We start from the raw sequence: 26,760 nt of genomic DNA, 5'->3' as shown, positions 1-26,760 counted from the left end.
CATTCAAACTTTGAAATGACAAAACACATGCGCAAGCTAGTTTTTTTTTAAGAAAACAAACAAACGTAGGACAAGTAACATGCCATGGTTTCATGTGAGGAATAAAAACTGTTACAAGTATGTACAAAATTACACTGGTCAAGAAATTTACCTTTTCTTTCAGGTTTAATTTTGGTAATTTTTTCAAGCCTAACAGGCTTTTCCAAAAACAAATCATATTTATGGATAGGCTATGCGTTTAGATTTATTGTTCGAATTGCTTATTAAGAAAAGGATGTTTTGAATACTTTTGTTTAATGTATTACAATATTTGACTTTATTCTTTATTTAGTTGCATGTACATATGTATCAAATAATTTATTTTGTGTTTTTTTTGAATCAGTTTTGATATAATATTAAGTTGATTTTCAGTTTTGAACATAAAATATGCAAAATTGCTTGCATTGTGTTCAAATTTATTTAGAAATTCCTCATAACAAAAACTTTTAAAAGATCCTGAGAGAAAAGGTTGTGAAAAACTTACTAAGTTCATGAACACGATTAAAAAGTCCGTGTGCATTTAAACGTAGCAAGTATTATATTGCACTTTGCAAACTTTTTGTACAGAAGACGCGGCAAGGAACATTTACAAGTACGCAGAGCGCGGGTGGGAAACGAAACAAGTGTCTTATTTTTTTGTTTTTGATTAGTCTAGGATAAAATAGTTATTTACAACAGAAGCGAGCAAGAGATTTGGGGAAGGGGGCGGAGGCTAGACAGAAGATTACAGCAGTGGAAATCGCAGACAGAGGTCGGCAGACAGATAGATAGATTGGATAGAGGACAGATAGAGAGAGAGACAGGGTTTATAGAGATTAGAGTTTATAGAGTAGTTCATTCCGGAGCAGTGTTGGTTAACGCAAACGTCAAATGAAAAGGCAAATCGAACGAACTGAGGAGGCGGAACGGAACGTATAAACGGATAAACGGTTAGCATAGAAATCAAATTTCAAGTACGTTTTGTTCGTCGACATGGACCGTGCCCAGGTAGGAGTCCTTAGGCGCCGTTGCCGGTGCACGGTGGCTGGGTTACTGCAACTGCCACCGCTGCCGCCGCTGACCGCACTCTCCGCCGCCTTGGCACTTGGCTCTGTGTTGGCCGGGGCAGCTCCCTTGTCGCCGGGGTCCTTGGCAGGACCCTCCTCCATCACCGACTCCCTCACGGTTTCCAGGGCGGGCTGCAGCTTCTGTGGGGCGGGCACTGTGGCAGGTGGGTTGGTGGAGCTGCTGTCCGTCGAGGCCGGCGGCCCAGTGGGTCCGCCGTGGGTCTGTGGGGCCAGCGAGACGCCCTTGGTGCGACCCTCTATGCTGTCCTGGTTGTCGCCCCCGACGCTCCACCTGCCCCAGCTGACGCCGCCACCGCCGTCGTCTCCTGCAGGCTGCAGCTGCTGTTCGAGTTGTTGTTGTCCTGCTGCTGGTCATCGCGTCCGTGGCTGTGGCTGTGGCGACTGCAGTTCAGGTTCTTGCAGTTGCCGTTGCAGCCCTCCCTGCCCGGGATTATTATACCATTTCCGATTTCCGAGCACCAAGGCCAGCGGTGGAGTGTTCAGGCGTCCAGCAGTTGGCAGTGAGTAGCAGCCAACCCGTGCAAGTGGCAATTGTTAGGTTACGAGACACCACGTTGATGTTGCATTGCATTCGGTTTGATTTTGTGTTTGTGTGAGAGTTTTATTTAGTTTCATGTTTTTTTTTTTTAGGTAAATAGTTTTGTCAATAGAAAGAAAGAATATAAAAATAGAACATCAGTTGAGAGATTGTGGTAAAGCTTGAGGGTTTAGTAGAGGGAGGTTTGAACTTTTTCCACGCAGAAGGCCTTATCATCAATAAAACTGCTCAAAAGTATACATTTGTTCTTGAATTCGCCCTAAATGAATATAGTTGAATTTAAATAGAAAGAATTGTATTTAAATTCCCATAAAATTAAGATACTTTATAGTATAATTAAATGCCAAATTTGTTCTTTAAGGGCGAATTTTGAAAATGCATCAACTCCAAAACAACATACAAGCAAAGTTAACTGCGGAACTTTGCGAGTTGTTGGCAAAAACAAAATAAAATAAATGCGCTAAAAGGCAAAATCCTTTCAATCCGACCTCACTTGGCTATGTAAATCGAAGAATCGTGTCATGATGGTGTTCGGTGGGTAGGAATATGTTAAAAATTCATGTGGCCCAGCACCTGAATACAATGGAAACCGCGTACTCCATACATATGCAGATGACATTCGGGACATTCGGCGGGGGATTTAATTGAAAGTGTGGTAAATAATAAAAATGCACTGATGCATTGGGCTTGTTATTGTGGACATTCCCCTGCTGCTTCTGAAAGGCAAACCAAAAATCGGTTTCGGTTCACTATCGAAACATTCTCAAAACCAAAATAATTACTTAAGTGCTATTATGGATTATCCTGAAACAACCATTTTCGAAAATCAAAAATTATTATGGTAAATAAAATTCATATTTCAACTAAAAAAATACCCTACCGTTTTTAATTACCTCCCTTCAGGTTTGATAGCAAAGTTATAGCAGAAGGTAGGAAAACGGTTTAGATTCAGAAGAAGGTTCAAAAGAGTTCCATCTGGCAAACGAACTGAGCAGAGTAATGCAGATACACCGAGAGAAATGGCGAGCACAAAAGTAAGACACCGAGATTTGAAGGCAGACAGGAGGGGTGACTGGAGTTAGAGGCAAAATACGGTGCTGCGATTCGTTAGGGGACGGTGTCTGGGGTCTTAACCTTAATTAGTAACTCTCAGGAGCCGAAGAATACAGTACACAGTTATACGTTACGTAAGGCTAGGCTATGGCTAAGAAATACTCGATCTCTGCAAAAGTTAGATGATGATGTGTTCTATGAAAAAGGTATGACAGAATAGATATAGATATAGATTTAGATACGCTGATGATGGTGGTGATGGGCTAGAGTTTGTTTTTACTAGCAGAGCAAGGCAAAGTATAGATTTCGGTCTTCGAAATACATGAACTGAAGAGAGCACTACAAAGAATGAGGATAGAAATAGTTGGTAACAGAGTTAGAAATAAGTTGGAAGAAGAAAGAGGTGATCAACAGTGGTTATTGTGGGATTCGGTTTGATGTGGGCGCGAATTCGGGTATGGTTTGGTTATAGAAGAGATGTTAGAGTTAAAAATCAACAGAGTTAACGACAAAACCAAAGCGACAAGTTTGACTCGATGGGAACACTTACTCTTCGCTCTCAACGGATGAGGACGCAATCTGCCCCAACTTTGTTTTACCTGTTGTGGGGCTTCTGCTCAATAACACAGACACACACACAGTAACAGTAACAGAACGGATATAAAAAGAAAAATATTCAGATATATGTATACATTGAGTAGGTTTAAGGGCCTCAAATGGGGATTCTTCTTGGGAGTAGCGAGCTTAGATGATTTGATGGCTGGCGAAGGGACTTGGTTATCGGTTGAATGGAAGCTTGCCTTGGATGCAAATCCGAAATTTTAAAACTACGCAGCATTAGTCGGATGAGTCCTACTGAAAACGGGTTTCAAAGCCTAGGCCAATTCGAGGGGAGCCCCAAGGAAGGCCAAGCTGAAGCAGAGTTATCCAGAGTTCGACTCGACTCGTTATCCTCTTGGTTAGGTTAGCCCGCCAAGAAGCTTGCAAAATTTTCGATTTCGATATTCGATTTTCGGGGATGTCGTGGGGGGTTAAGCTACCACTTTCACCTACCTTGATTCGTCAATGAAGACGGCCTCGAGCACTCGAGCCGCATAATGCAGATTGCGCTGCATGTCCTCGTAGGCAACGGTCTCATGGTCCATGCGGCGGAGAAGACTGCGTATTCTGGGGGGATTTGAACAAATTATTAGCATTTTGTTTATGCAGTATTTTTGTACATTATTTGGCAACGTTTTAGAAGATGACATTGTTGTGTTTTTTTCGGAAACCTAAAACCAAATTTGGCCTTTCCATACTTTAACCTCATTTTAAAATAATAAATGACATTTAAAATTACTTTTAGTTTTTGGCACGGTTATATAGTTTTTAAAAAATTTCTGGTATGTATTTATAAAAATATAGTTTTAGACTTAAAATTAGCTATAGCTCAAATTGTAATTAAACGGTTACAATTTTCACGCACTGGCTCTCGTATAAAAGAGTTTTTAGGAAGGAAAACATTCCATAAATAAAGTCATGCGTTGTGTTCCCTGGATCGCCTTCTGTTTAATCGTTTACTTGAACCTGAGTGGTGCAAGAGATTGTCTGTGCAGCTGTTATTATCGTGTCTGCGGTACTGATAATATAACATATATCTCCCCATGCGGACCATCCTGCAACGGCGTCGGTACTCTCCATGTTGGAAAATGTAATAATACTATTGCGTCAAATGTGACAAAATTGTAACCAAAACGTCTGTTTTATTTCATTGTATTGACTTTCACTGACAGCCTATCAATCAATATAATGAAATAATTACTTAAAATATAAAAATTAATAATTTAAAAAAATGAAAAAGAGGCTTTTATTAATCAAACTGAACTCAAAACTTAGAAAATAATTATTTAAACTAGAGAATTTATATTACAGTAGCAGCTGAAGGCCGAACAATCAATCATTATTAATTAGTTCAAAAGGAAATTATAATGAAATCCAAGTATTATTTAGAATAATTCGATTCAGAGTGATAAGCCTTGGGGTGCTTGGCATATTAAAGGTTTCAATCTTTCTATTGACGAGAGTTATGAAAATGTAGTAGAACGCACCCCACGCTTTTCGGTATTGAAAAGTGTGAAATCGTGTGAATCGTTTCGTAATCTGTTCATTTTATTTAAAGCTCTTATATATAGTTCTTCAATATGAAAACCGTCTAAGGCTCCTACGCGACTAAGTGCCACATATGTCCAGAGGCAAACAATCGTGAGTCTTGTTAAATGATTTCATGATCGACTGAACAACCTTGCATTTTATGGACAGTCGAGGCCCAACTTCGTCTCTCTATTTAATTCTTTACAGGGAATCTTTGAAAGAATTTATGAGTTCTTATCACAAATGTTGAGCAAAATGTATTAAGGCTAAAGAACATCGAAGTTGTCGATTTTTTAATTTATTTTCTTAAGTTATCCGATTGTTCCAATGACAGCGATCCAACAGCGGACAATAACTACCTACTTTTGTTAAAGTTTTATTACTGAAACTGAAAGACTTTTTTTACGTCTAAGATCGAGTCAGTTGGTGATGCTAATCAAGAGTATTTATACTTAATGGGTTCTGAGGTTGCTCGTCCATTTCCTCGCAAACTTCTAACTGGTATTATAATATCTATTGCAAGAGTTAAAAAAGGCGCTGTCTTCCACAAAAAACTAAGGAGGAAAACGAGCCATGAAATCATAATTGTAAGCCATGATTTAAGCCATAAATTACTTGCTAGAAAAAAAAATGGTTCACGTAATTTAATTTTATGAAATTATACGGTGATGCGTTAAAATAAAAAAAAAACCTTTGCTACTAAGCAATGAATTTTGTAAAAAACTTTAGATATTCGCAAATATCCTGCGATATATGAAAAATATGCCAAATTGTTCATCACTCTAAAGAGTATCTGAGAGTCCGCCCACTCGAATAAGAATCTCATTCCCTTTCGATTGGTTTAAGCATTGGTTTAAATTATGATTAAAACAAAGCTGTCGGAATCGTTTTCCTCTTCTTTTTATGTACATTTCTTGAAATGCTTCAAGTATGTGATCTTGGCAAAACTGTTATTCTTGAGCTCGACGTTATGGTAAGCTAAATCTACCTCCAGATTGCCAAGAGGACCAAACAGAGGACACTAGATAGATATGGATATGGGACTGTTTAGGAACTCACCTCCCGGCCGCTTTGTTAAGGGCATCTGGCGTGTCGACTGGCGGCAAACTCTCGGTGTCCCACTGCCCGGCGGCGAACGAGGTATTCGAGGGCGATTCGAAGGAGTGTCCCGACTCCTGCGGAATGTCGCTGTCCCCCCGCAGGAACGAGTTGGTCCCGGCGACGTTTATCGAGTGGCCGACGGTGTATTCCGCCGATTCGCGACCGGGTACCATTTCGGTCTGCGACAGATTGGCCGACGAGACGTGAATGTTGTCGGCTAGATAGTTGGTGGCGTTCGGCGACGACGGTTGCATTTTTCCGGCTGCAACTGCAACTGCAACGGCGGCGGCGTTGGCGTTGGAGGTGGCGTTGGCGGATGGTCCGGATGGTCCGGAGCTCAAGCCCTGATTGCTCGATCGTCTGTCGCCGGCGGAGGCGGCGGATCCGTTGCTGCCGGAGCGGAAACTCAGGCGCTCCGCAAGGGGATCGCTCAGCGGAGTCTGGGCAAAGCCGCTTCCCGGAACTGTGGAGCTGCAGGCGGTGGTCGAGGGCGATGCCAGCTGGCTGTCGATTTGGGTGAAGTTGCGGCTGTTCGTGCGTCGGATAATCGTCAGTGAGCCGTGTCCTGCAAGCAAAACCCGCCGAGAATCGGGTGGGTGGAAACTGATTTAGTCGCCGTCTGCTTATTTAGTTATATCACCCTCACACTTGACACATTGATTGAGGCCCTACTGGGATCTAACGAAGCACACAAAGGCCCATAAGGAAAGGGTTCAAAGGAGGAGCTACAGTGGGCACAAGAGCAAATTTATTCTCTTTTAAATAAAAAAAAATTTTGGTACGATTAAAACTATTCCGCAGTACTTCAGTTGGTATGTAACGTTAATTTAAAGAATTAATATTTCAGTTAAGATATATTTGCTGCCAGTTTTTATGTTTGATTTAAGCTGTTTATCACCAGGTTCAATGCTTACTCTGCACAGAAAAACTAAGGGTAAAAAGCCTTTTTAAAAAGAAAACAATTTATTTTTAATAATTACTATGAATAAGTACTATAGTATCCAGGTATTATTTAGCCAAAAGGTTAAAATATTTCAATCCATAAAGAATCATTTTTTTATTGCGAAGGAAGACTACATTTGCTGATTTATATTATACATAAATGTGTATTAATTTTAAATATTTAACTTTTGCTCCACCGTTCGCTTTCTTCTTTGGTCAGAAATCGACAAGAAATCAATAGTGTAGTCCCATCATTTAGGGCCATTGTAGCATAGAATTCTTTATTTAGTTTAACCCCAAGTGAGGGGAAAGTGCTTAACGAGCAGCGAACAAAGGCCCTTCAAGAAGTTCCTCCTGCGAGACGAGTCCTGCCAGCCCCTCCCCGTCCCCTGGAACCCCACTTCGAGTTGGCTGAGTGGCATCATCCCAAGTTGGCTCTGAGTCGCCTTGTCGGGCGTGTCGAAAAAGTGCAAAGGATTTATCTCTGTGTGTTTGTCAAGTGCCAAGGAGGGCGCACGGAGCTATCTATCTGTGAGTTCCCCAACCTTCTCGACAGCGGGAATCTTAACTGCATTCCATTTATTTTGACAGTGCAAGCACCTCGAGAGCGAGGTGATGGGCCAGTCATAAAATCCGCTTTATGCAGCACTTAAATTTATGTTACACCCGAGATTCCTTGGCTTAACTGCTAGATGCGCGGGCTCTTTATCGACTCCAGTTTTGGTGGAAATGTTTTATGCTCCTTTTACCGGCGACTCTCCACGTCCTTAATGACTTTTCGCGCTTCAATTTACCCCACAATGTTGGGGAAACTGGAGAAAGTGCTGAGCTGGCCCCACCTGGCATCAGGCATCAGCTTACGGCCAGAACGCAATTCCGCTGGTTTTGACCCATGTGAGCGGGGTGGTGGAAATTGCCGGCAATTAAATGGCCTGATGGCCGCATAAAGTGCGTTTCGCAACTGGTAACATGATCGATGGTCCCCCATCAATCTCTTTTGAAAAGGTAAGTAGTTGGGTTGCTCCACAAAGTAGTTCTTTATCTCAGAAAGATATTGAGTAGAATATTATTTAAGTGCTTCATCGAAAAATTCGTCAGATAATCAGGAAACTTGCTAAACTTGTTTATCTACAATAAAAAGCTTCGCTAATTTAAATTATTTATCTCAACAAATTTCAAATGATTTAATAATTGAATGGCAAAATTACAATTTTAATTTCTATAGAATTTCACAATTAAAATAGTTTTACATGCCATTCAACTGATTAGTTTATTCAAATTTGCTAATGTAAATAGCTTTTTTAAGCTTAATTGCCATATGTGGACAGATGCCCTTCAGCACACATACATTTCAAATTTGACCAACTGCGCTGCACTGCAATTTCAATTAGCCAATTCAGTTCTTAACCACAACTACCCGCGACTCCCATTCCCATCCCATCTAAATTACCGCAATTTCCGAGCGATGTCAACCCGACTTAGCCACCGCAATCTCCGCAGCTGGTGCAGGATGGATTATGCAAGCGGTGTCCTGTCCTCTGCTCGAAATGGAAATTATAATGCAGCCTTAACCCAATCCCTTCCCCCCCTTGGGTTCCCTCATCCGGATCAGATGATGAAGTGTGCAAAAATAAGACACAACGCCTGTGGATGCTCGTTACTTACTTGCCACTTGACCGTTTATTGTCGCATTTGTGCCACTGCCACTGAACTCGGCGACCGTGGGACTGACGGCTTCCTGTGCCGGCGTGCTGACACCACCTGCTCCTCCTGTCCCGGATGCTGTTCCAGTTGCAGGTCCCGCCGACCCGCTCGCTGCACCACTCGATGCCGCACCACCACCACTGCTGCTCGAAGCCGCGCCACTTGTGCCGCCGGCGGTGCCCGCTGCTCCTGCTCCTCCGCTCGCCTCGTCCCGCTTGCTCGGCAAACTCTCCGGCGTGCTGGCAACTGAAACGAGACAACGGGAAACGTTCTTAGTCTAGGGGATTTGTCCTTCACAACTCGCAGATATAATCTCTGCACTTAAATTAATAACATGTTTCGCATAACAATATAAAATACATGTTTGGTTTTTAAGTTTCCAGTGTAAATTTGAACATTTTGCGTTCTATCAGAGCTATAAAAATTATTCAAATTTATGTCCAAAAATTTCTAAAAATAAAAAAGGATATTAAGGGCGGGCTCTTGACTGAAAATTAGATGCAAAATGTTCTTAGACCTTTTGTCTAGAACTATTTTCATCTGTACCTCACCAGCATGACGTGCTTTGCATAGGTAAGTTAAGAAAATTATCAAGCGTTTTCGAGTCACTACCACAAAATATTGTAACAAATAAACAAATATTAAAATGATGATTTGTAACACTTTATGTTATATATTTTTACCTCAAAATAAAATTCCAAAATTTTTTAAAACAGTTTGTTTATTTTACCCTTAAACAATAATAAGTAATTGGGGATGCTTTTTAGACAATGAGAATCACTTTTATTACGTCTGGAACTAAATGTGTCTTTCTGAATAAGGTTTTTTATTTGTGCTTCCATGTCTGCCCGGCTGCTCCAACAGGTTTTTGCTCGGCAATCAGTATTCAAACTATCCCTGCTTGTGTACACATCTATGCGAGCCCTAAATCCTTTTGTTGTCTTTCACTCGCTCGAAATCCCTCCTTTCTAATGCTGTTGGGCTTAGCTAAAGTGTATTTGTGTTGTGTATTTTGTTTGCTTCTGGTCCAGAAGGGTCGGACAACGTTTTTTTTTTGCGGATTTTGGTGATTGGAAAGACGTATCTACTTCTTTAAGATACATTTGCAAAAAAAACTTAAATTGGAGCTGTACGATAAATGATTCCTGAACAATACTAGTAAATTAATAAACACAAAAATGAAGCAGAAAAATTGTTCACATTTCATCAGGTGACAAAAAAAAAATATTTATATAACTTTAAAAACGTTAAAAAAAAAAAAAAAACGGAACTTCAATCATTTTTCTCTGCGCTTAAGGATTTCTTATGCTTCATCTTGTATTATCATCTCCTTTGATTTGGCCAGACTAAGCATCCCGTGGCACTACAAGATTAGATTGAAATTGCTTTTGCGCCATGAAAGGATTTTATTAGGCCAAGCTAATACCGTTTTTTGTGCCGGTTGCCAAGGCCAACAGCTGTGTGCTACAAGCAAACTAGGTTGCTATTAAATGTTTGGCTTATTCCGATTTAGTTCGTTTATTTTAAGTGAAGCGTATTTATATTTAGTACACCATGTGCTCAAAAACATTGAAAATCATTCAAAATTTATTTCTGCTTCTAATAATTACACAAATATGTTGGTAATAAACCATTGTTTAAATCTTTGGTTTTTTTGTAATATTCAAATTTTAAATTATTTTTTTTTTTTGCCATGAAGAGTATTAATTCTACTAAGTAGGTGTTCAAAATCACGATTTTACGCGTTAAATGAGTCGATTTTTCCGTAAATGAGGCTTTGGAAAAATATCTGATTTGGGAGTCTATTTAAGCGACCAATCAGACACCACAGACATGCGCTATCTAGTTTTGATCGCGATTTGCCTGCTCATTTGTTTGGTCCAGCCAGGAGACTTTGCTTGCCCTTGTCATAAAAAATATGATCCTGTCTGCGGATCGGATGGAGTAACCTACACCAACCGGTGCATTCTTGTCTGCAGATCACGGGTGACGCCTGTTTCATTGCTCAGGTTCGGGCCTTGCTAAAAACTGTAACGTGGAATTAGGCTGTCTAATATCTATTTTTAAGAGTAAAATTTAAAAAAATTAACACCTGTAATTGGTTTCTTGTTTGATTTTTCTTACGATCTAATTTTTTTACAGACTTTGTTAACCAGTCTAGCAACAGCTGACCCCAGATCATTATCAAATATTAGGTTTTACTTTTTTTTCATAAGAAAAAACAAATTAGGTTTTTTGCCTAGAAAGCAACTTTGTTATACTAAAGGTAAGAGTTAAAAATTACGATTTATCGGTTTAAACAATTATTTTTCCGACTAAATAACGCCTTGGAAGCGATCTGGTTTGGGATTCTCTACATAAATAACTTCCGATCGTGTGATCGTCTTTTATAACAAGTCTTATACCACAGCTGTTATCGCGATTTGCCTGCTCTCTCTATAGGTACGGCCTGTAGAGTTTACTTGCCCATATCATTTGATAAATAGACCTGTCTGCGGATCTGATGGTGTACCCTACGCTAACCGGTGCTTATTGCAGAGATCAGGCAAGGACCGTGGCAAAAAGTATAACACGGAAAAAAGCTACTTAAATTCAGTTAACCATAAGAGCAAAAAACCATGTGTGAAATGGTAACTGGCTTCTTGTTAAAATGAGGTTAAAAATCACGATGTATCGGTTTAAATGATTCGTATTTCCGACTTATCTATGCTTTGGTTTGAGCTTCTATATAAATATCTGCCGATCGTGTGGGACAGTCCAGCCCTTCTTAACCAGTCGAACACCACAGCCATGCGTTGTCTAGCTCTGATCGCGATTTGCCTGCTCTCTCTATGGGTTCAGCCCGGAGAGCTTTGCGCATGTACTCGCGAGTATAATCCTGTGTGCGGATCGGATGGTAAAATGTACTCTAACCCCTGCATGTATAAATGCGGGGCAGGAGGTTATATTGATAAAAACGGACCGTGTCGATAACTGCACCGTGGAAATCAAGATGCTTACTACATACATATCTGTTTATAAAGAGTTTAACAGAAAATAATAATAAAAAAAGATCTGATCACTATTTGTCAGTTGCGCATGTCCTTGCATTTATCGTCCTATTTGCGGATTGGGTAGCGCAACCTACGGAAAAATGTTCGGAAAGGAAAAAAGTATTGTTGTTGGCTGCTTTTAATTATTTTACCATGAGTTGGTAAAGATGAAATTTCGTTTTATTTGCCTAGAAAGGTAAATACTTTATTACAATCGGGGGACGTTGAAAATCACGATTTCAAGGTTTTTTTTCCCCACTAAATGATGCTTTAGTCTTGGATACTATACGTATATCTGCCGATCGTGTGGGACAGTTTCAGTCCTTCTAAAGCAGTCGAACACAACATCCCTGCGTTGTCTAGCTCTGATAGCGATTTGTTGCTCTCACTATTGATATATGCCGCCTGTCCCTCCCAGTCATACGTTGTCTATCTCTGATCGTGATTTGCCTGCTCCCTCTATTGGTTCAGCCCAGAGAGCCTCTTTGCTCATGTATTTTAAATGTAATGTAATGGTGTAACATACGGAAACAAATGCCGTTTAAAATGCAAAGCAAAGGTGAAAGATACTAAAATGGTTAAGGCAAGAGAGTGCTAAAAACTATAACATGGTATGAAATAAGTTGGTCACAGGTTGGAAAGTAAAATATAGCATCTTGCCAAATGTGAACGAATTCTTATTATTTTGGTAACTGGAATTTTGTTTAATAATCATAACGATTAATTACTTTATGTTTTTAAATCAATATAATGCAAATTGTATAAATATTTACTGTGGGCAAAAACTACTAAATAAAAAAAAGATAAAACAACATTTATAAATGTCTATTTTGAATGTTTTTTCCATAAGCTCAAAAGTTCAAACGATTTTCTAGTTGGCTTGGATGCTAATAAGAAGTATTACCGTTGGCTTACAAGATTATTGCTTTTTATTAATATAATATACCAATAAGTTTGAAACAAATCATTGCTAAAATATTAGGTTTTTATCTTTTTGATTAGCTTATAACTAAAATATAGGTCAAATAAAGTTTTTTTTTTGGCTAGAGAGGTTCTTTAGGCGTTAAAAATCACGATTTATCGCTTTAAATGATTTTTTTTCGACTAATTGAGGCTGAGGAATGGAGTTGCTTGGAAGTCTATATAGTTCCAGCCCTTCTTAACCAGTCCAACACTACAGCCATGCGTTGTCTAGCTCTGATTGTGTTTTGCCTGCTCCCAATATTGGTTCAGCCCCAACAGCCTCTTTGCACATGTATTTTAAAATATATCCCAGTCTGCGGATCGGATGGTTTAACCTACGGAAACATATGCCGTTTAGAATGCAGAGCGAAGGTGAAAGCTATTACAATGGTTAAGGAAGGAGAGTGCGAAAAACTATAACATGGAATGAAATAAGTTGGTCACGAATTCTTAATATTTTGGTAACTGGAATTTTGTTTAACAAACTTAACGATTATTTACTTCATGTTTTAAAATCGAAAAAATGCAAATTGTTTAAATATTCCCTGTGGGCAAAAACTAATAAATAAAAAGATAGAATAACATTTATAAATGTCTATTTTAAATGTTTTTGCCATAAGCACAAAAGTTTCCTAGTTGGCTTGGATACTAATAACGAAGGCTTTTGACTGCTTTACCAACAAATAATGTATGAATAATATACCAATTTAGGATGTTGGTTTAAGATTGAATTCAGTCAACAATAATTGGGTTATAAGTAATATATATGTAGGTCTCATTAATTTTTTAGCCAAGAGAGATAGTTTAGGCGTTAGATATTATGATTTATCGCTTTAAACGTTTTTGTTACGACTAATTGAGGCTGAGGAATTGAGATGCTTGGGATTCTATATAAATTTCTGCCGATCGTGTGGGGCTGTTCCACTCATTCTTAACCAGTCTAACACTACAGCCATGCGTTGTTTAGCTCTGATCGTGATTTTCCTGCTCCCTCTATTGGTTCAGCCCAAAGAGCCTCTTTGCCCATGTTTTTTGTTATATAATCCAGTCTGCGGATCGGATGGTAAAACATATGCAAACGAATGCCGTTTAAAATGCAAAGCAAAGGTGAAACATATTAAAATGGTTCATGAAGGAGAGTGCAGAAAACATTAACATGGAGCTAAGTATGATAAGTTGGTGATAAATTGATAAGTAAAAAATAGCCATGTGCCAAATTCTTATTAGTTTGGTAACCGGATTTTAGTTTCATATATTTAACGATTATTTACGTTGTGTTACCATAGTAAATATCTGTTTATATTTTAAAACCGAAATAATGCAAATTGTATAAATATTTCCTTTGGGCAAAAACTAATAAATCTTTTAAAAAAAGAAAGCCGTGTTATTATTTACACCACTTATTACTCAAGAACGGCAGTACAGATTTGGCTAAAAATTGGTAGGGAGGTGGCTTAGAGCCAGGAGACGGCCATAAGATACTTTTTATCCCGTTCGACGGAAAATCTTCTGTACGTGTGTTTGTCATTGAACCGATTTTGATGAAATTTTTTTTGTGGGTTCCAGGGGGTTTGAGGATGGTTTGGATTCACAATATGTTAAATAATATATTTATTATTTTTGAGGTTTTTAATGTTTTAATAATTTCATTTTTTCCGCTTATACATTGCAAACTCAGTAGGTAATCATACATAAGTCTAGAACTGAGTAGATTTTGTACAGAGTTTATAAAGTAATAATTTAATTGTTACAGCTAATTTCCAAAAGTTAACATTTGAGACGTGGCACAGGACAACGTTTGTCGGGTAATATTAGTTTAAAGATAAAATACCATTTTTAAATGTCTATTTTAAATGTTTTTTGCCATAAGTCCAAGATTTCAAACGGTTTTATAGTTGGTTTGGATGCTAATGACAAAGGTTTTTGAATGTTTTCGTGATTTGCCTGGTCTCTTTATTGGTTTAGAGAGCTTATTACCCATGTCCTTTGTTAGAAAAACCTTTATGCGGATCGGATGGTTTAAGCTGACCTAACCAATGCGAATTTGACTGCAGGGCAAAGGGAAAGCTTTTACAGTGCTTAATCGAGGACTTTGCCTAAAACTATTTAATGGAATATTATAAGTTGGTCATAAGTGGGAAAGTAAAAGATAGCCACGTGCCAAATGTGAAACGAATTTTATTTTGTTATGGTAACGGGCTTCTTGTTTAATTCATTTACGATTCTTCGCGGTGTATTACCATACTAGTTTTCTGTTTATGTATCTGAATACCAGTAATGCAAATGTTAATCATATTTCAAGTGGTCCAAAATAAAAAATAAAGAAATATTAAATAAAATATCACATATAAATTTCTATTTTCAATGTTCAATGGTTTTTCTAGTTGGCATGGATGTTAATGAGACAAAGGGGTTTGCTTAACAAACATGCATGAATAAAAAATCAATTTAGAATTTTGGATTAAGATTGAATATAAATGACTTTCGAACTTCAGTTTTTCATAATTATGTGCAAATTCGACTGTATACCAAAGGGAAGATGTTGGCTGACAAGGTTATTATTTAAAATTATTATATCAATAAGTTGAAAATAAATCATTGTTTAAGTATTGGGTTTTTATTTTATTGTTAAAGATTCTCATTAAAATATAGATCAAAATAGGTTTGTTTGCAGAGGTACTTTTGTATAAAGGTTGGTGGCGCTAAAAATCACGATTTATCGGTACAAATGAGATTTTTTCGACTAAATGAGGCTTTAGCAGGGAGCTTGGATTCTATATGAATGTCTGCCGATCGTGTGGGGCAGTTCCACTCATTCTTAACCAGTCTAACACTACAGCCATGCGTTGTTTAGCTCTGATCGTGATTTTCCTGCTCCCTCTATTGGTTCAGCCCAAAGAGCCTCTTTGCCCATGTTTTTTGATATATAATCCAGTCTGCGGATCGAATGGGGTAACCTACAGTAACCAATGCGAATTTGACTGCAGCGCAAAAGGAAAAGCTATTAGAGTGGCTAAGCAAGGACCGTGCTAAAAACTTTATTATGACATGGACTGAAATAAGTTGGTCATAAGATGAAAAGCCAAAAATAGCCACGAGCCAAATGTGAAACGAATCTATTTACTTATGAGAAGTGGATTCTTGTTTAACAAATGTTACGATTGCTTATGTTTCTGCACCAAATAATGCACATTTCAATATTATTTCCTGTGAGCAAAATCTTATAAATAAAGAAGATTAAAAAACGTTTATAAATGTCTATTTTAAATGTTTTTGCTATAAGCCCATAAGTTCAAAAGGTTTTCTAGTTGGAATGGATGCTGATGACAGAGGTTTTTGAATATTTTAAAAACAAATAAATTGAAATGAATTTGAATGGATACCAATGAAACGAAGTATTACCGTTGGCTTACAAGGTTTTTGCTTCTAATTATTATATCAATTAGTTGGAAATTGCTTAAATTATTGCTTAAATATTATTTTTATTATTTTTTTTTATTAAATCAATAAGTTAGAAATAAATCATGGTTTAAATATTGCGTTTGTATTTGTTTATTATAAGGTTCGCGTAAAAATATTGATTAAATTAGGTTTCTCTGTCTGGAAAGGTATTTTATTATACTTAAGCATCACGATTTAACACTTGAAATACTTTTTTTCCGACTTAATAAGGCTTAGCAATGGAGCTTGTTTGTGGTTCTATATAAATAACTGCCGATCGTGTGGGGCAGCTCCAGTCGTTCTTAACCAGTCTAACACCACAGCCATGCGTTGTCTAGCTCTGATCGCGATTTGCCTGCTCTCTCTTTTGGCCCTGACCGGAGCTTTTTGCCCATGTCCTCGCATTTATAATCCTGTCTGCGGATCGGATGGTGTTACCTACAGTAACCAGTGCGAATTTGACTGCAACGCAAAGGAGAAAGCGATCACACTGGCTAAGCAAGGACCGTGCTAAAAACTTTAACATGGAACGGAAAAAAAGGAAAGTGAAAAATGTGAAACGAATTATATTTATTTATGATAGCTGGGTTCTTGTTCAATATATTTAAAGGTTATTTAAGTTTTGTTACCAAACTAATTTTCTGTTTATGTTTTCGGGTCCAAGTATACAAGTTGTAATAATATTTGCTGTGAGCAAAAACTAATTAATAAAAAAGATTGAATAACATTTATAAATGTATATTTTATATGTTTTTATTGGCATAAATGCCAATGACAAAGGTTTTTTAACCAATATAGAAAGTTTATTTGAAATAATATTAACGGTTTGAAAGAAAAAATAAAATAATTAAATGGGAAACTAAGCCCCATAGTTATACAGACTTTTCTTTTTGTGTGCAGAGACTTAAAATTTATTTAACCATTTTCTCTAGTATTTTTTGTTGACGTATCTGAATCCAAATGTTAATATTATTCCAAGTGGGCTAAAAACTAAAGAGATCAAATAAAAGAAATTAAAGAAATACAATATATACATACGTATATGTTTATATTTGATGTTTTTGTTATTGACCCATATGTTCAACGCTTTTTTTTTTTTGGTTCGCATGGATTCTATTTTGACAAATGTTGACTTAACTTTAGCCAACTAATAACGCAGCAATGATAATACAAATCTATATGAAGGCTGCCAAGCAAATGTGGGTATGCCAAATGTTTAGATCGGCATGAAATATAAGGACTGAGATATAAAAATTATATTTTTGTTTTATATTTTTAGTTATACTTAGCGGCTGATAAAACAAATAATTAATTAAAATTTTCCTGTAACTTCTTGTTAAAAATGTTCATGAAATATATTGAATGCTAATTGAATCTAGTATGAACATATTCTGATCAAAATCTCTAACAAACATTAGGCATGTTAAGAATGGTTGCAATCAAACATTTTTAAATTCGTGTTTTATAAACTGGAATTCCCAGTAGCTGGTATACAATTTAAGGTAAAGTTAAGAAGTTCAAATTGTTGATAACGAGTCAGTAAACATTAATACCCCACTCAAAGATCGGAGTAATAAAGCCACAAATCAGTGCAGTTCTCGAAAATAGTGAATTGTTTTTCCCAGTGTCGCGTTATATACGATTGGTGTTTGCGATAAGTTGTTCAAACGCTATAGATTGCAATGCCAAATGCTCTGGCTGATAAGCTGATTTATTTATATATATTTCACGTTGATGATTAATACAAGGCACTTGTCTTATTTGCTTTCAATTCTTCTGGAGGCTTCTTTGGCTTGTTGCAGACGGGAATCGGGATGTTGGATGTTTAACAGTTGCCTGTTCTCAAAAGGCCAACGCTGCGTCCCTTGCGCTCCACACTTCGACGGAAGCATTCGTACTCGCAGCGATTGGGAAAAGTCTGCAGGTTGCTGGCACAAACGGGCTCGTAGTTTCTGGGGCAAGGACAGAATGGCCGCTCCTCCTCTGGTTCATCTCCATCGCAGCGAATTGGCGATATGGCGAGGGCCAAAAAGAGGCACAGGGCCAACAAAACACTCAGGAATTTCATTGCGTCGGGGGTAATCCACTTGCTAGACTGATTCGATACTGTTGCTCGACTTCTTTTTCAGTCAATGGAGCTTTGGCTGGCTTCGATTTGGCCCCTTATCTTATCAGTTCTCGCGGGCTTTGGAGTTGTGAGTAAGTTTTCTAGTTCATAATGCGACTTTGTTGGACTGGAAATACTTGCTGAATTAATTGAGTTCAGTCCCTGGAATTTACTTTGCTAACTATTCTATATGCAGTGCAATCATTTGAATAATTTATGAGCTCCGCCACTTTCAATTTAATTACTCACTTAGTTTATCGCGGAACCGAACACGCAATTGTTTATAGTTCAAAGAAAGCTCACGGCAAAGCTACATATTTTTCACTCAATTTGCAGAGAGCTTTTCCCTCTTTCCACTCCGCCTTCTTATCGGCGATCAGGTAGTTGGGGGAAATTCCCCTCCTCACCTCCTCCTCCCTCAAAAATTTACATTCACATTACCCCGCATTTTTATGAGAGCCAGTAATTAATGGAACGCCAGTCTTTTTGTCAGGCAATTTACACGACGCCCGGCTATTCAATTTCAATTGCCATTCAATTTCAATTAGCTCCGGCCCCTGGGGAAATTCGACTGAGTTCTAGCCAGTTGTGGAGTAACTACCGCCATGCGAGGCGTATTTCTGGGCCTTTTGCTCTTGCTTTTTGCCATAGTTACGGCCCGGGCTCTCAACTGCCAGCCGTGCAAATTGCTGGAGGCCCGAAAAACTCATGCCAACGAGACCCAAAAACAACAGAAGTGAGAAATAGTGGGAGTGAGTTGGTCTGGAGGTCGCGAGAGCAGTGCAAATTAATCAGCAGCTTGTTTGGCTAATTAGCAAAACTTACGCACACATGGAGGCAGCGACTTGTACTCGAGCTCAGAACAAACGATGATACCCAAACTCAGTCTCAGTTGAACACTCGCGGTGAAAAGACGACGAGTTTTTCAAACAAATCTTGTTCATTTAACAGATACACAAAGCGAAAATGAAGTGCCTGGTTTTTGTGGTCCTTCTGGGACTTTTGATAGCAATCTTTGCAGGATCCTCGGAGGGCAACCTTTGTACCTGCGATCTGAAGACAAAGTCGATGGAAGTTTGCGGCTCGAACGGAGTCACCTACAAGAATCGCTGCGAGTTCGAGTGCACTCAGCGGGATTACAAGAAACTCGGACGGACTCTGAACATCCGGAGCATGGGATCCTGCAGTGTACCAGATAACTGAAAAACAAGTAACTCTACGCTCCAAAATGAGTTCAATAACATACTCGTGTATTTATAGTTTTCTTATAATAGTGTTGCAGGCTTCTCCGAATTAAATGCGTGCTGTGAGATTATATTTTGAATGAATGTATTACTAAAACATTTTATATACTCATCTCGAACAAAAAACGTTTAATGTTATTGTAATCAGTTTGTATACTCACGTGAGCCTTTATAAAAAAAGATATTCCAAATAAACAAAACTATGGAAATTAAACTCAGTCGCAGTTGAACCACCTGTGGAATACGACTTCCCCTTGGAAAATAATTAGCTGCGGGAAAAAGTATGAAGTGGCTGTTTTTGGTGGCTCTTTTGGGCCTTTTAGTTGCACTTTTTGGTGGATCCGCAGAGGCTACATATTGTCCATGCAACCTCATGAAGGCGGAAGTGTGTGGCACCAATGGGATCACCTACAAAAATCGATGTCTTTTTGAGTGCACACAGCGAATGTACAGGAAACTCGGAAGAACTCTTAACATCCGCAAACAGGGCTCTTGCTAAAATATGTTTTGTTGTTTCTGACTAAGAAAATACTTTTAATGTGACTAAAAGTAACCAAAGTGATTGCCCAATAAAATTATCAGCAACTGTTTTTTCTTGTTTCTTCAAAACACATTTGCAGTTGTCTAAATTGAAGATTGTTGTTTGAGTGTAAACAAGGTTAATTGTGCTAATTGTACTGTTCTGTTCATTCGGCATTCTTGAAGAATGAATTATTATGTAAACGGTTGAGATTTTTAAAGCTTGGTTAACCTTTGAGCATTTGTAGCACTCGATGATTTATATACATTATTTGAAAACATATTATAGTATTATTGCAATGGCTTTTTCATTTACTTTTTAAATCAAATTGACTTAGTTAATTACTGAAAGTGTGTTATGTAAGTCGTACTTAGAAAAAGCTTTCTGTTCTGATTAAAAATCTGTTTCTCGACGAGGCGCATCGAAGTGTATTATGTGCAAATAACGCCATTCAATGCTAATTAAAAGCTGTGCCAACTGCGTCATCCTCACAGTAAATCAATTTCTGGCTTTCGGGCGGAGCTCGTTTCATTGACACTTCGGGAGGGACTGTAACTCGAAGGCGATTTCGGCAGCGTTTAAACAGTCTCCTCACGCACATCAATCAAATTTATGCATAATTAATCGTTGCCAGCAGCGATTCGCTTTCCTCGTGGATTTGCCGATGGTTCGACCGTGATTTATTAACTCTGTGCAGCGACTTGACTAATTGAATCCCGATACGTGCCACACAAACTTCGCAATCGGGTGCAGACAAAGCCCCTTGTTCCGACCCGGCTAATTCAGTAGGCCAAGTAATAACAAGACCAGCAGCAAGTCTAATAAAGCCAATGGCTAACATTTATGGGATCAGAACAACGAGCTACCGTTTGTTTTTATGACAGGAAGCTGACAGCTGCAGCCCAGAATTTGCACGCCTGAGCGTTATTAAAAAGATAATAATGAACGGGTTGAATCACGACACTAAATGAGGTTTATCTTGGGGGAGGGAAGAGGAGTTCGAGCAGACTTATCCGAATCAGAGATTACTTCATCCCATGAGACAAACAAGATGTGTCATGACAAACAACATAGATTTTTGGTTTTGATAAGAAATTTAGTAAGAAGAAAAAAATAAGTGTCATAAAAAGAAAATTATAAGGGGCTAAATCATTATAGTATAATCTAAGCTAAACAATTTCAAAACATAATTTTAGAACGAAGTACAAAAAATAAATTGAATTTTTTATAAACAAGTTAATAGGTTTTGTTTTTATAAACTAAAACTTATGGATATTAATTTTAAAAACAATATTGTTGACTTCATGTTTGCTTATCCGCTTCAATAAAAAAGTCTTTTATAAATTGTGTGTGTATTAAACTATTCAGATTCATTTGACATGGTAGAATTTTCCATTTAAAGTTCAACAGCTAAATAAGTTGAAATATTTTATTATTATTATATCATTTTTAATGACACAATTGTTACCTTGTTTAGCTTCTCTATGTTTGTATAGCTTTTGTAAAGTAAATATTGTTCTGTTTTTCAATAGTTCGTTGTCACTATCTGTATAAATAGACCGCCTTTGTTTTCAATTGCTTACTCTACCTTGAGTGTGTAATAAATAAGTTGGTTTAGGATTATTTCAAACTTTTGTCTTAAGTTGATGACACAATTCCGAAGAGCGAGCACTCGAAACTTGCTGTTCCTTTAAGTAATCATTACTATTTCCTGTAATGGCACTTCGGTAGTAGCCCCATCGAAAATTCCATCGTTACATGAGCTTATTCCAAGTTGGAATTTCCAACTTTGTTCTATCAGTCAGTGACTTGAATGCTTATCTAACAGTCTGAGCAGATAATATGATAATATTCAGTTGAAAGAGGATTTCCCGCCCACAGCAATAACAATAACAGCTGGATGGCAAAGGTCGACTGGGCCAAAACGAAAAACAGGCGAGTAAACAGGGATAGATATTCGGGAATTTACATGAGGAACCTACTTATGACAACGGCAATCTCTACGAATGACAGTAAACTCGAACCGCTGTTGTTGTAATCGATTTGTGATAACAAGTATTTGATAAGCGTAAACGTATTGACAACATTAAATAGCAGCCCCAAAAGGGGAAAGAGGAAACCCGCCCAATTCAAATTTGCTGATGCTTAAGGGTTGTCAAAAAAAGCGACGTAGACACACACACTCACACACACACAGCAACACACGTACAGATATAAAAAATGGATAAGCCGGAAAAAGAGGAAAATGCGAGTGATGGAAAAGCGAAGCATATGTTTAGGCGCGTGTGTTAAATTCGTAAATATCTGGGGCCACCGGATTAGTGGGAGCTGATTTTTAATATGCCGAACTGCTGCCGGAGCAGCCAGAATTCTCTGATATGATTAAATATTTACATAATAAAAAATGTAGGCCGTGCATTTATTTATTCGAGCTGGGAGGGAAGCCAGAAAGCCAAATTGAAAAGTGCTTTGAAAAAAGAATCTCGCCCCGGATTTCGCCCAGAATGTTTTAACACAAAGGCTTCTGTCGGCCCTCCCGAAAATCTCGTCCCTTTTCCGCGCAAAGGCAATTCAATCAGCGTCGCGACATGAAAGGTAAACCCAGTTGTCCTGCGAGGAGCCCACAGGCAGGTGAGACAGCTGAGTGAGAGGTGGCCCAGTTTGGAGGGTTTTTTGGGGGGCGGAGACAGCCGGGGGATTAGCCGGTGCTCCCCGAAAGCATTTCGCTTTAACTTTTCACTTTCCCGGGGGTGCGGCCCCGAAATTACCACGAACCTTCTTCGCTTTGATTTCACCGGCAAGGGAATCTCAGCGCGAGCAGCCACGCCCCCTGTCAAACCCTTTTCATGTCCTCCTGGCATGGAGCTGAATTTATGCCGAGTCCGCTCAAGATTTCTGCACATATTTGTGCGAAAATTTCCAATATACTTCTAGGCTGCCAAGAGCATGGCACACAGATAAACAATGCCAGCCCTTTGATTCCTTTATAATGCTTAATTAGGCTGCCTGATTCAGTCGGGTGAAAATCTTGTGAGGATTGGGTGAAAAGCGGGCTGGAGTTCTATTTTGGCCAATCAAAGGAAGTGCCTGATTGCCTTCTAATTAACGGGTTATTGTTTTTGAAATAAGTTGACTTAAAAAAAACCTAATCAAATACACATTTAATGTTATTAAAGGTCATTTAACAGTAAAGCATTTATTTACCTTTTACCTAGTTTGTTTCAATTATTATTATTGATACATATTTTCCAATTTCTGTGGAAATTCCTTTTGACTTTTTGTACAAATAATAAATAAGTTAAAATGTACCTACAGCTGGGTGTTAATTTACTTCCGTTCTTTCATGCATTGTAGTTTACTCTTCTGTTGATTTAATTAAATGGCCAGCAAATTTTCCTCTGTTTGGTCAATTGGCCAGTGTAAAAGCCTCGTTGAACAAAAAGTTTAACTGCTTAAACACTGTTCAAGTTGACACGACAATTGGTCAAATATTGAAGCGATCAAATCGCCAAGTCAAATAGACAAACCGGAATTGAAAAGCCGGCAACAGTATAAAAAGCCGGCGCAATTGTGATGGTAATAGAAAACAAGTTTGTTGGTTGACCGCGATGGATGTGGTGAAAATAGCTTTCGTATTGTGGTTGGGATTGGTTGGCATTCTGGCCCACAAGTCAAAGGAGCAGGATGCAAAGTACAATTGGTGGCAGCACGAGGTGTTCTACCAGATATATCCGAGGTCGTTTCAGGACAGCAATGGCGATGGAATCGGAGATCTCCAAGGAATAACTTCAAGGTTGCAGTATTTTAAGGACACTGGCATCACAGCTGTGTGGTTGAGTCCTATTTATGAGTCACCCATGGTGGACTTTGGATACGATATATCAAACTACACCAATATTCAGCCGGAATATGGAACCTTGGAGGATTTCGACGCCCTTATAGCCAAGGCTAATGAGCTGGGTGTTAAAGTCATCCTTGACTTTGTTCCCAATCACAGCTCGAATAAGCATCCTTGGTTCATAAAATCTGTGGCCAGAGAGCCAGGATACGAGGATTTCTATGTGTGGGAGAATGGCACTCTCCTGGAGAACGGAACTCGAGTTCCTCCCAACAATTGGTTGTCGGTATTCTCAGGATCCGCTTGGATGTGGAACGATGAGAGGCAGCAGTACTACTTGAGGCAGTTTACTTATGGACAACCCGATCTGAACTACCGAAACCCGGCCGTAGTTAAGGCGATGGATGATGTGATGCTCTTCTGGTTGAATAAGGGCATTGCCGGATTCCGCATCGATGCCATTATCTATATTTATGAGGATGCTCAACTGAGGGATGAACCTCCAAGTGGAACCACCGATGATACGAACAATGAGGCTTATCTAAGTCACATTTACACCAGAAATCAACCTGAAGATTACGGATTACTTCAACACTGGCGGCAACTTTGTGATAACTACTCTGCCACCCACGAAGGACCTCTGAGGATAATGATGACCGAGGGATATGCTTCAATTTCCCAATTAATGGAGTACTACGAGGATGCAAATGGAGTTCTGGGACCCGAGTTTCCCTTTAACTTTGACTTCATCACCGAGCTGAATGAAAACTCCACAGCTGCAGATTTCGTGTTCTACATCTCCAGGTGGCTCATCTATATGCCACATGGTCATGTGGCCAACTGGGTGATGGGAAATCACGACAATCCTCGAGTGGCTTCTCGATTTGGTGAGAAATCGGTGGATGGCATGAATATGTTGCTGATGACTCTGCCAGGAATTGCCATTACCTATAATGTATGTAGTGAGGTAATCTTTTCAGAAAGATTTTTATAGGTTTTTCTTTATATTTCAGGGTGAGGAGTTGGGCATGACCGATTACAGGGACATCACCTGGAGCGATACTGTGGATCAGCCAGCCTGCGAAGCTGGAATCAACAACTACAAGTGGGTTTCTAGGGATCCAGAGCGTACTCCCATGCAATGGAGTAGCGATCTGAATGCAGGGTTCTCAACCTCCAATCAAACCTGGCTGCCTGTCAATCCCAACTACCAGGAGCTCAATCTTCGCAACCAGCAGCTGGCAAGAAAAAGTCATTACAAGATCTATCAGTCCCTTCTGAAGTTGAGACAACTGCCTGTTCTGAAGAATGGATCCTTTGTTCCCGAAGTTGTGAATCGCAGGGTGTTCGCATTCAAGCGGTGAGTGCCAAATTACTTAAATTTCTTAGACAGTTAAAACCCCTGAAATATCTAGAAAACATTTGAGTGCTTGTAGGTTAAAACATTCAACTCTATTTGCATTTGCCTAATTAGGGACAAACTATAAGAACTACAAGTTGTTAATTTCAACAGCAGTAATTATTTATATAGTAATCAGTTATATCCTCTTTGAATTATTATTTTCTTGAATTTTAATTTATTTAAATATTTCTCTTTATATCCCCAGTGAACTGAAGGGCGAGTACAGCCTGCTGACCATCCTTAACGTGAAGAACCGCACAGAAGTGGTGGACATCAGCGACTTTGTGGATCAGCCCAATCGGTTGCACGTCCTTGTGGCAGGAGTGGACTCAGAGCACCGAGTGGGGGAAAGGCTGAAGGTCGAGGCCATCGAGTTGGCCCCCTTTGAGGGCTTGGTCATCCAGCTGAACAAGCGAAAGTAACTCTACTTGGTATTCAACATTAAAGTACGAGAAAACATTCCAGTCGCCGCGGCGAAGCTTTTCTATTTTCGCATTTAAATGTATCTCGAGGGCCATCTAATTCGAGTTTCCATTTCATTTGACAGCAAAACACATTTCCATTTGCATTAGCGCTTCGCAAACATTTTAATTGAATTGAGAGCACTTGGTGTCGACCTTCTACTTTTCACTTTGCCGCACTTTCTCCTCGACTTACTCCTCGACTTGATTCGAAAGTCGTAATTCATAATTGTCGTCGGATTTTGGCCCTTTTTGGGGTTTAGGGTAGCTGATAAATGGTTGCCGAAATTAATTAAATTTCCCCCACCGAGCTGACATAAGTAAAAGCGGTTGTTGATGGCCTAACTTTGTTTGGGATTTGGTTTTGATTTTTATTTCCATTTCAATTTTATTCTTAATCAGTTGTTATGAACCAGATGAGCAAGGTGATTAGCAGGTGCTTTTAAAGCAAAAAAGTAATGTAAAGTAATTTTGCTTGCTACAATTTCCAGACGTTATCTCATATAAAGTTTGTTTTTGCGCAGTTTTTGTAATTATAGCTGTCAAAGGGAAACGTTTTTGCCCACCGAACCATGTTTTTGACGCCTATTTGTTGCGAATAATTGTCAATAAAGTTAGGAAATATTACAATGAGTTCAATTTCTTATCTACAGGGGCTCGCAGCTTATTTCGTGCAGTTACTTTAAATTTAATTGCAGTATTTTATTAGGAAATTTTAACATGTTCATTGAACGAAAGCGATTTTCTCAATCATAAAAACAAAACAATTATTAGATAAAAAAACCCGTTCGTGCAGCAGATTCTACTTAACTTATTATTTGTAATTTAACAGCTAATATTTTAACGTATGTGTATATAGAGTTCATAGTAAAAAGTAATGCGAACAGTTGTACAGTTTTTTAAAGTCGTCTGCGAAACATAATAATATTTTCAAAAAATTGTATAAAAAACGAATACAATTTTAATAATTAATAATTTATAAAAGCTTTCTCAAATATATATATATTTTTTTTATTTTAATTTTTAAATTTATTTCTACCACCTCACCTATTTTTACGTCATGATCTGATTCAATTGCTTGTGGATCCAAAGCTTTTCAATCAGCTGGGGCGATCGGTTCCACAAAAGCTTTCAGTTGATCGCCGGCAGCTGCCAAAAACGCTTCTAAAAGTGGGGAC

General features: G+C 38.5%; 7 protein-coding genes across 7 annotated transcripts in view; 5 read left to right on the top strand and 2 right to left on the bottom strand.

Annotated features, from left to right (window-relative positions):
- LOC108102103 (calcium/calmodulin-dependent 3',5'-cyclic nucleotide phosphodiesterase 1) overlaps nt 1-26,760 on the bottom strand; it is a 58,756-nt gene that overhangs the window by 17,587 nt on the left and 14,409 nt on the right. The window contains 5 exon segments of the mRNA XM_043208700.1: nt 997-1,376; nt 1,379-1,526; nt 3,751-3,864; nt 5,887-6,493; nt 8,536-8,820. Of these exon segments, the coding sequence (XP_043064635.1) occupies nt 997-1,376; nt 1,379-1,526; nt 3,751-3,864; nt 5,887-6,493; nt 8,536-8,820 (1,534 nt within the window).
- LOC108102109 (serine protease inhibitor Kazal-type 1-like) lies at nt 16,158-16,749 on the top strand. The gene has a single exon (XM_017206773.2). It carries the CDS (start codon nt 16,336-16,338, stop codon nt 16,522-16,524), a length of 189 nt encoding a protein of 62 aa, XP_017062262.1. The 5' UTR covers nt 16,158-16,335; the 3' UTR covers nt 16,525-16,749.
- Nucleotides 17,688-18,123, bottom strand: LOC108102106 (trypsin inhibitor ClTI-1). The gene has a single exon (XM_017206769.1). It carries the CDS (start codon nt 18,076-18,078, stop codon nt 17,836-17,838), a length of 243 nt encoding a protein of 80 aa, XP_017062258.1. The 5' UTR covers nt 18,079-18,123; the 3' UTR covers nt 17,688-17,835.
- LOC122320545 lies at nt 18,234-19,049 on the top strand. The gene is made up of 2 exons (XM_043208702.1): nt 18,234-18,869; nt 18,933-19,049. Exon 1 carries the CDS (start codon nt 18,723-18,725, stop codon nt 18,855-18,857), a length of 135 nt encoding a protein of 44 aa, XP_043064637.1. The 5' UTR covers nt 18,234-18,722; the 3' UTR covers nt 18,858-18,869; nt 18,933-19,049.
- Nucleotides 19,067-19,575, top strand: LOC108102107. The gene is made up of 2 exons (XM_017206771.2): nt 19,067-19,327; nt 19,392-19,575. Exon 1 carries the CDS (start codon nt 19,084-19,086, stop codon nt 19,318-19,320), a length of 237 nt encoding a protein of 78 aa, XP_017062260.1. The 5' UTR covers nt 19,067-19,083; the 3' UTR covers nt 19,321-19,327; nt 19,392-19,575.
- On the top strand, nt 19,643-21,225 carry LOC108102108 (chymotrypsin inhibitor-like). Its single transcript, XM_017206772.2, has one exon. It carries the CDS (start codon nt 19,645-19,647, stop codon nt 19,858-19,860), a length of 216 nt encoding a protein of 71 aa, XP_017062261.1. The 5' UTR covers nt 19,643-19,644; the 3' UTR covers nt 19,861-21,225.
- On the top strand, nt 23,466-25,580 carry LOC108102112 (maltase 1). The gene is made up of 3 exons (XM_017206776.2): nt 23,466-24,674; nt 24,733-25,079; nt 25,327-25,580. Exons 1-3 carry the CDS (start codon nt 23,490-23,492, stop codon nt 25,541-25,543), a joined length of 1,749 nt encoding a protein of 582 aa, XP_017062265.1. The 5' UTR covers nt 23,466-23,489; the 3' UTR covers nt 25,544-25,580.

This window comes from Drosophila ficusphila, unplaced genomic scaffold, assembly GCF_018152265.1.
Source record: "Drosophila ficusphila isolate 14025-0441.05 unplaced genomic scaffold, ASM1815226v1 contig_607, whole genome shotgun sequence".
NCBI lineage: Eukaryota > Metazoa > Arthropoda > Insecta > Diptera > Drosophilidae > Drosophila > Drosophila ficusphila.
The sequence above is the reverse complement of the archived record's forward strand: the minus strand, read 5'-3'. Positions and strand labels throughout refer to the sequence as shown.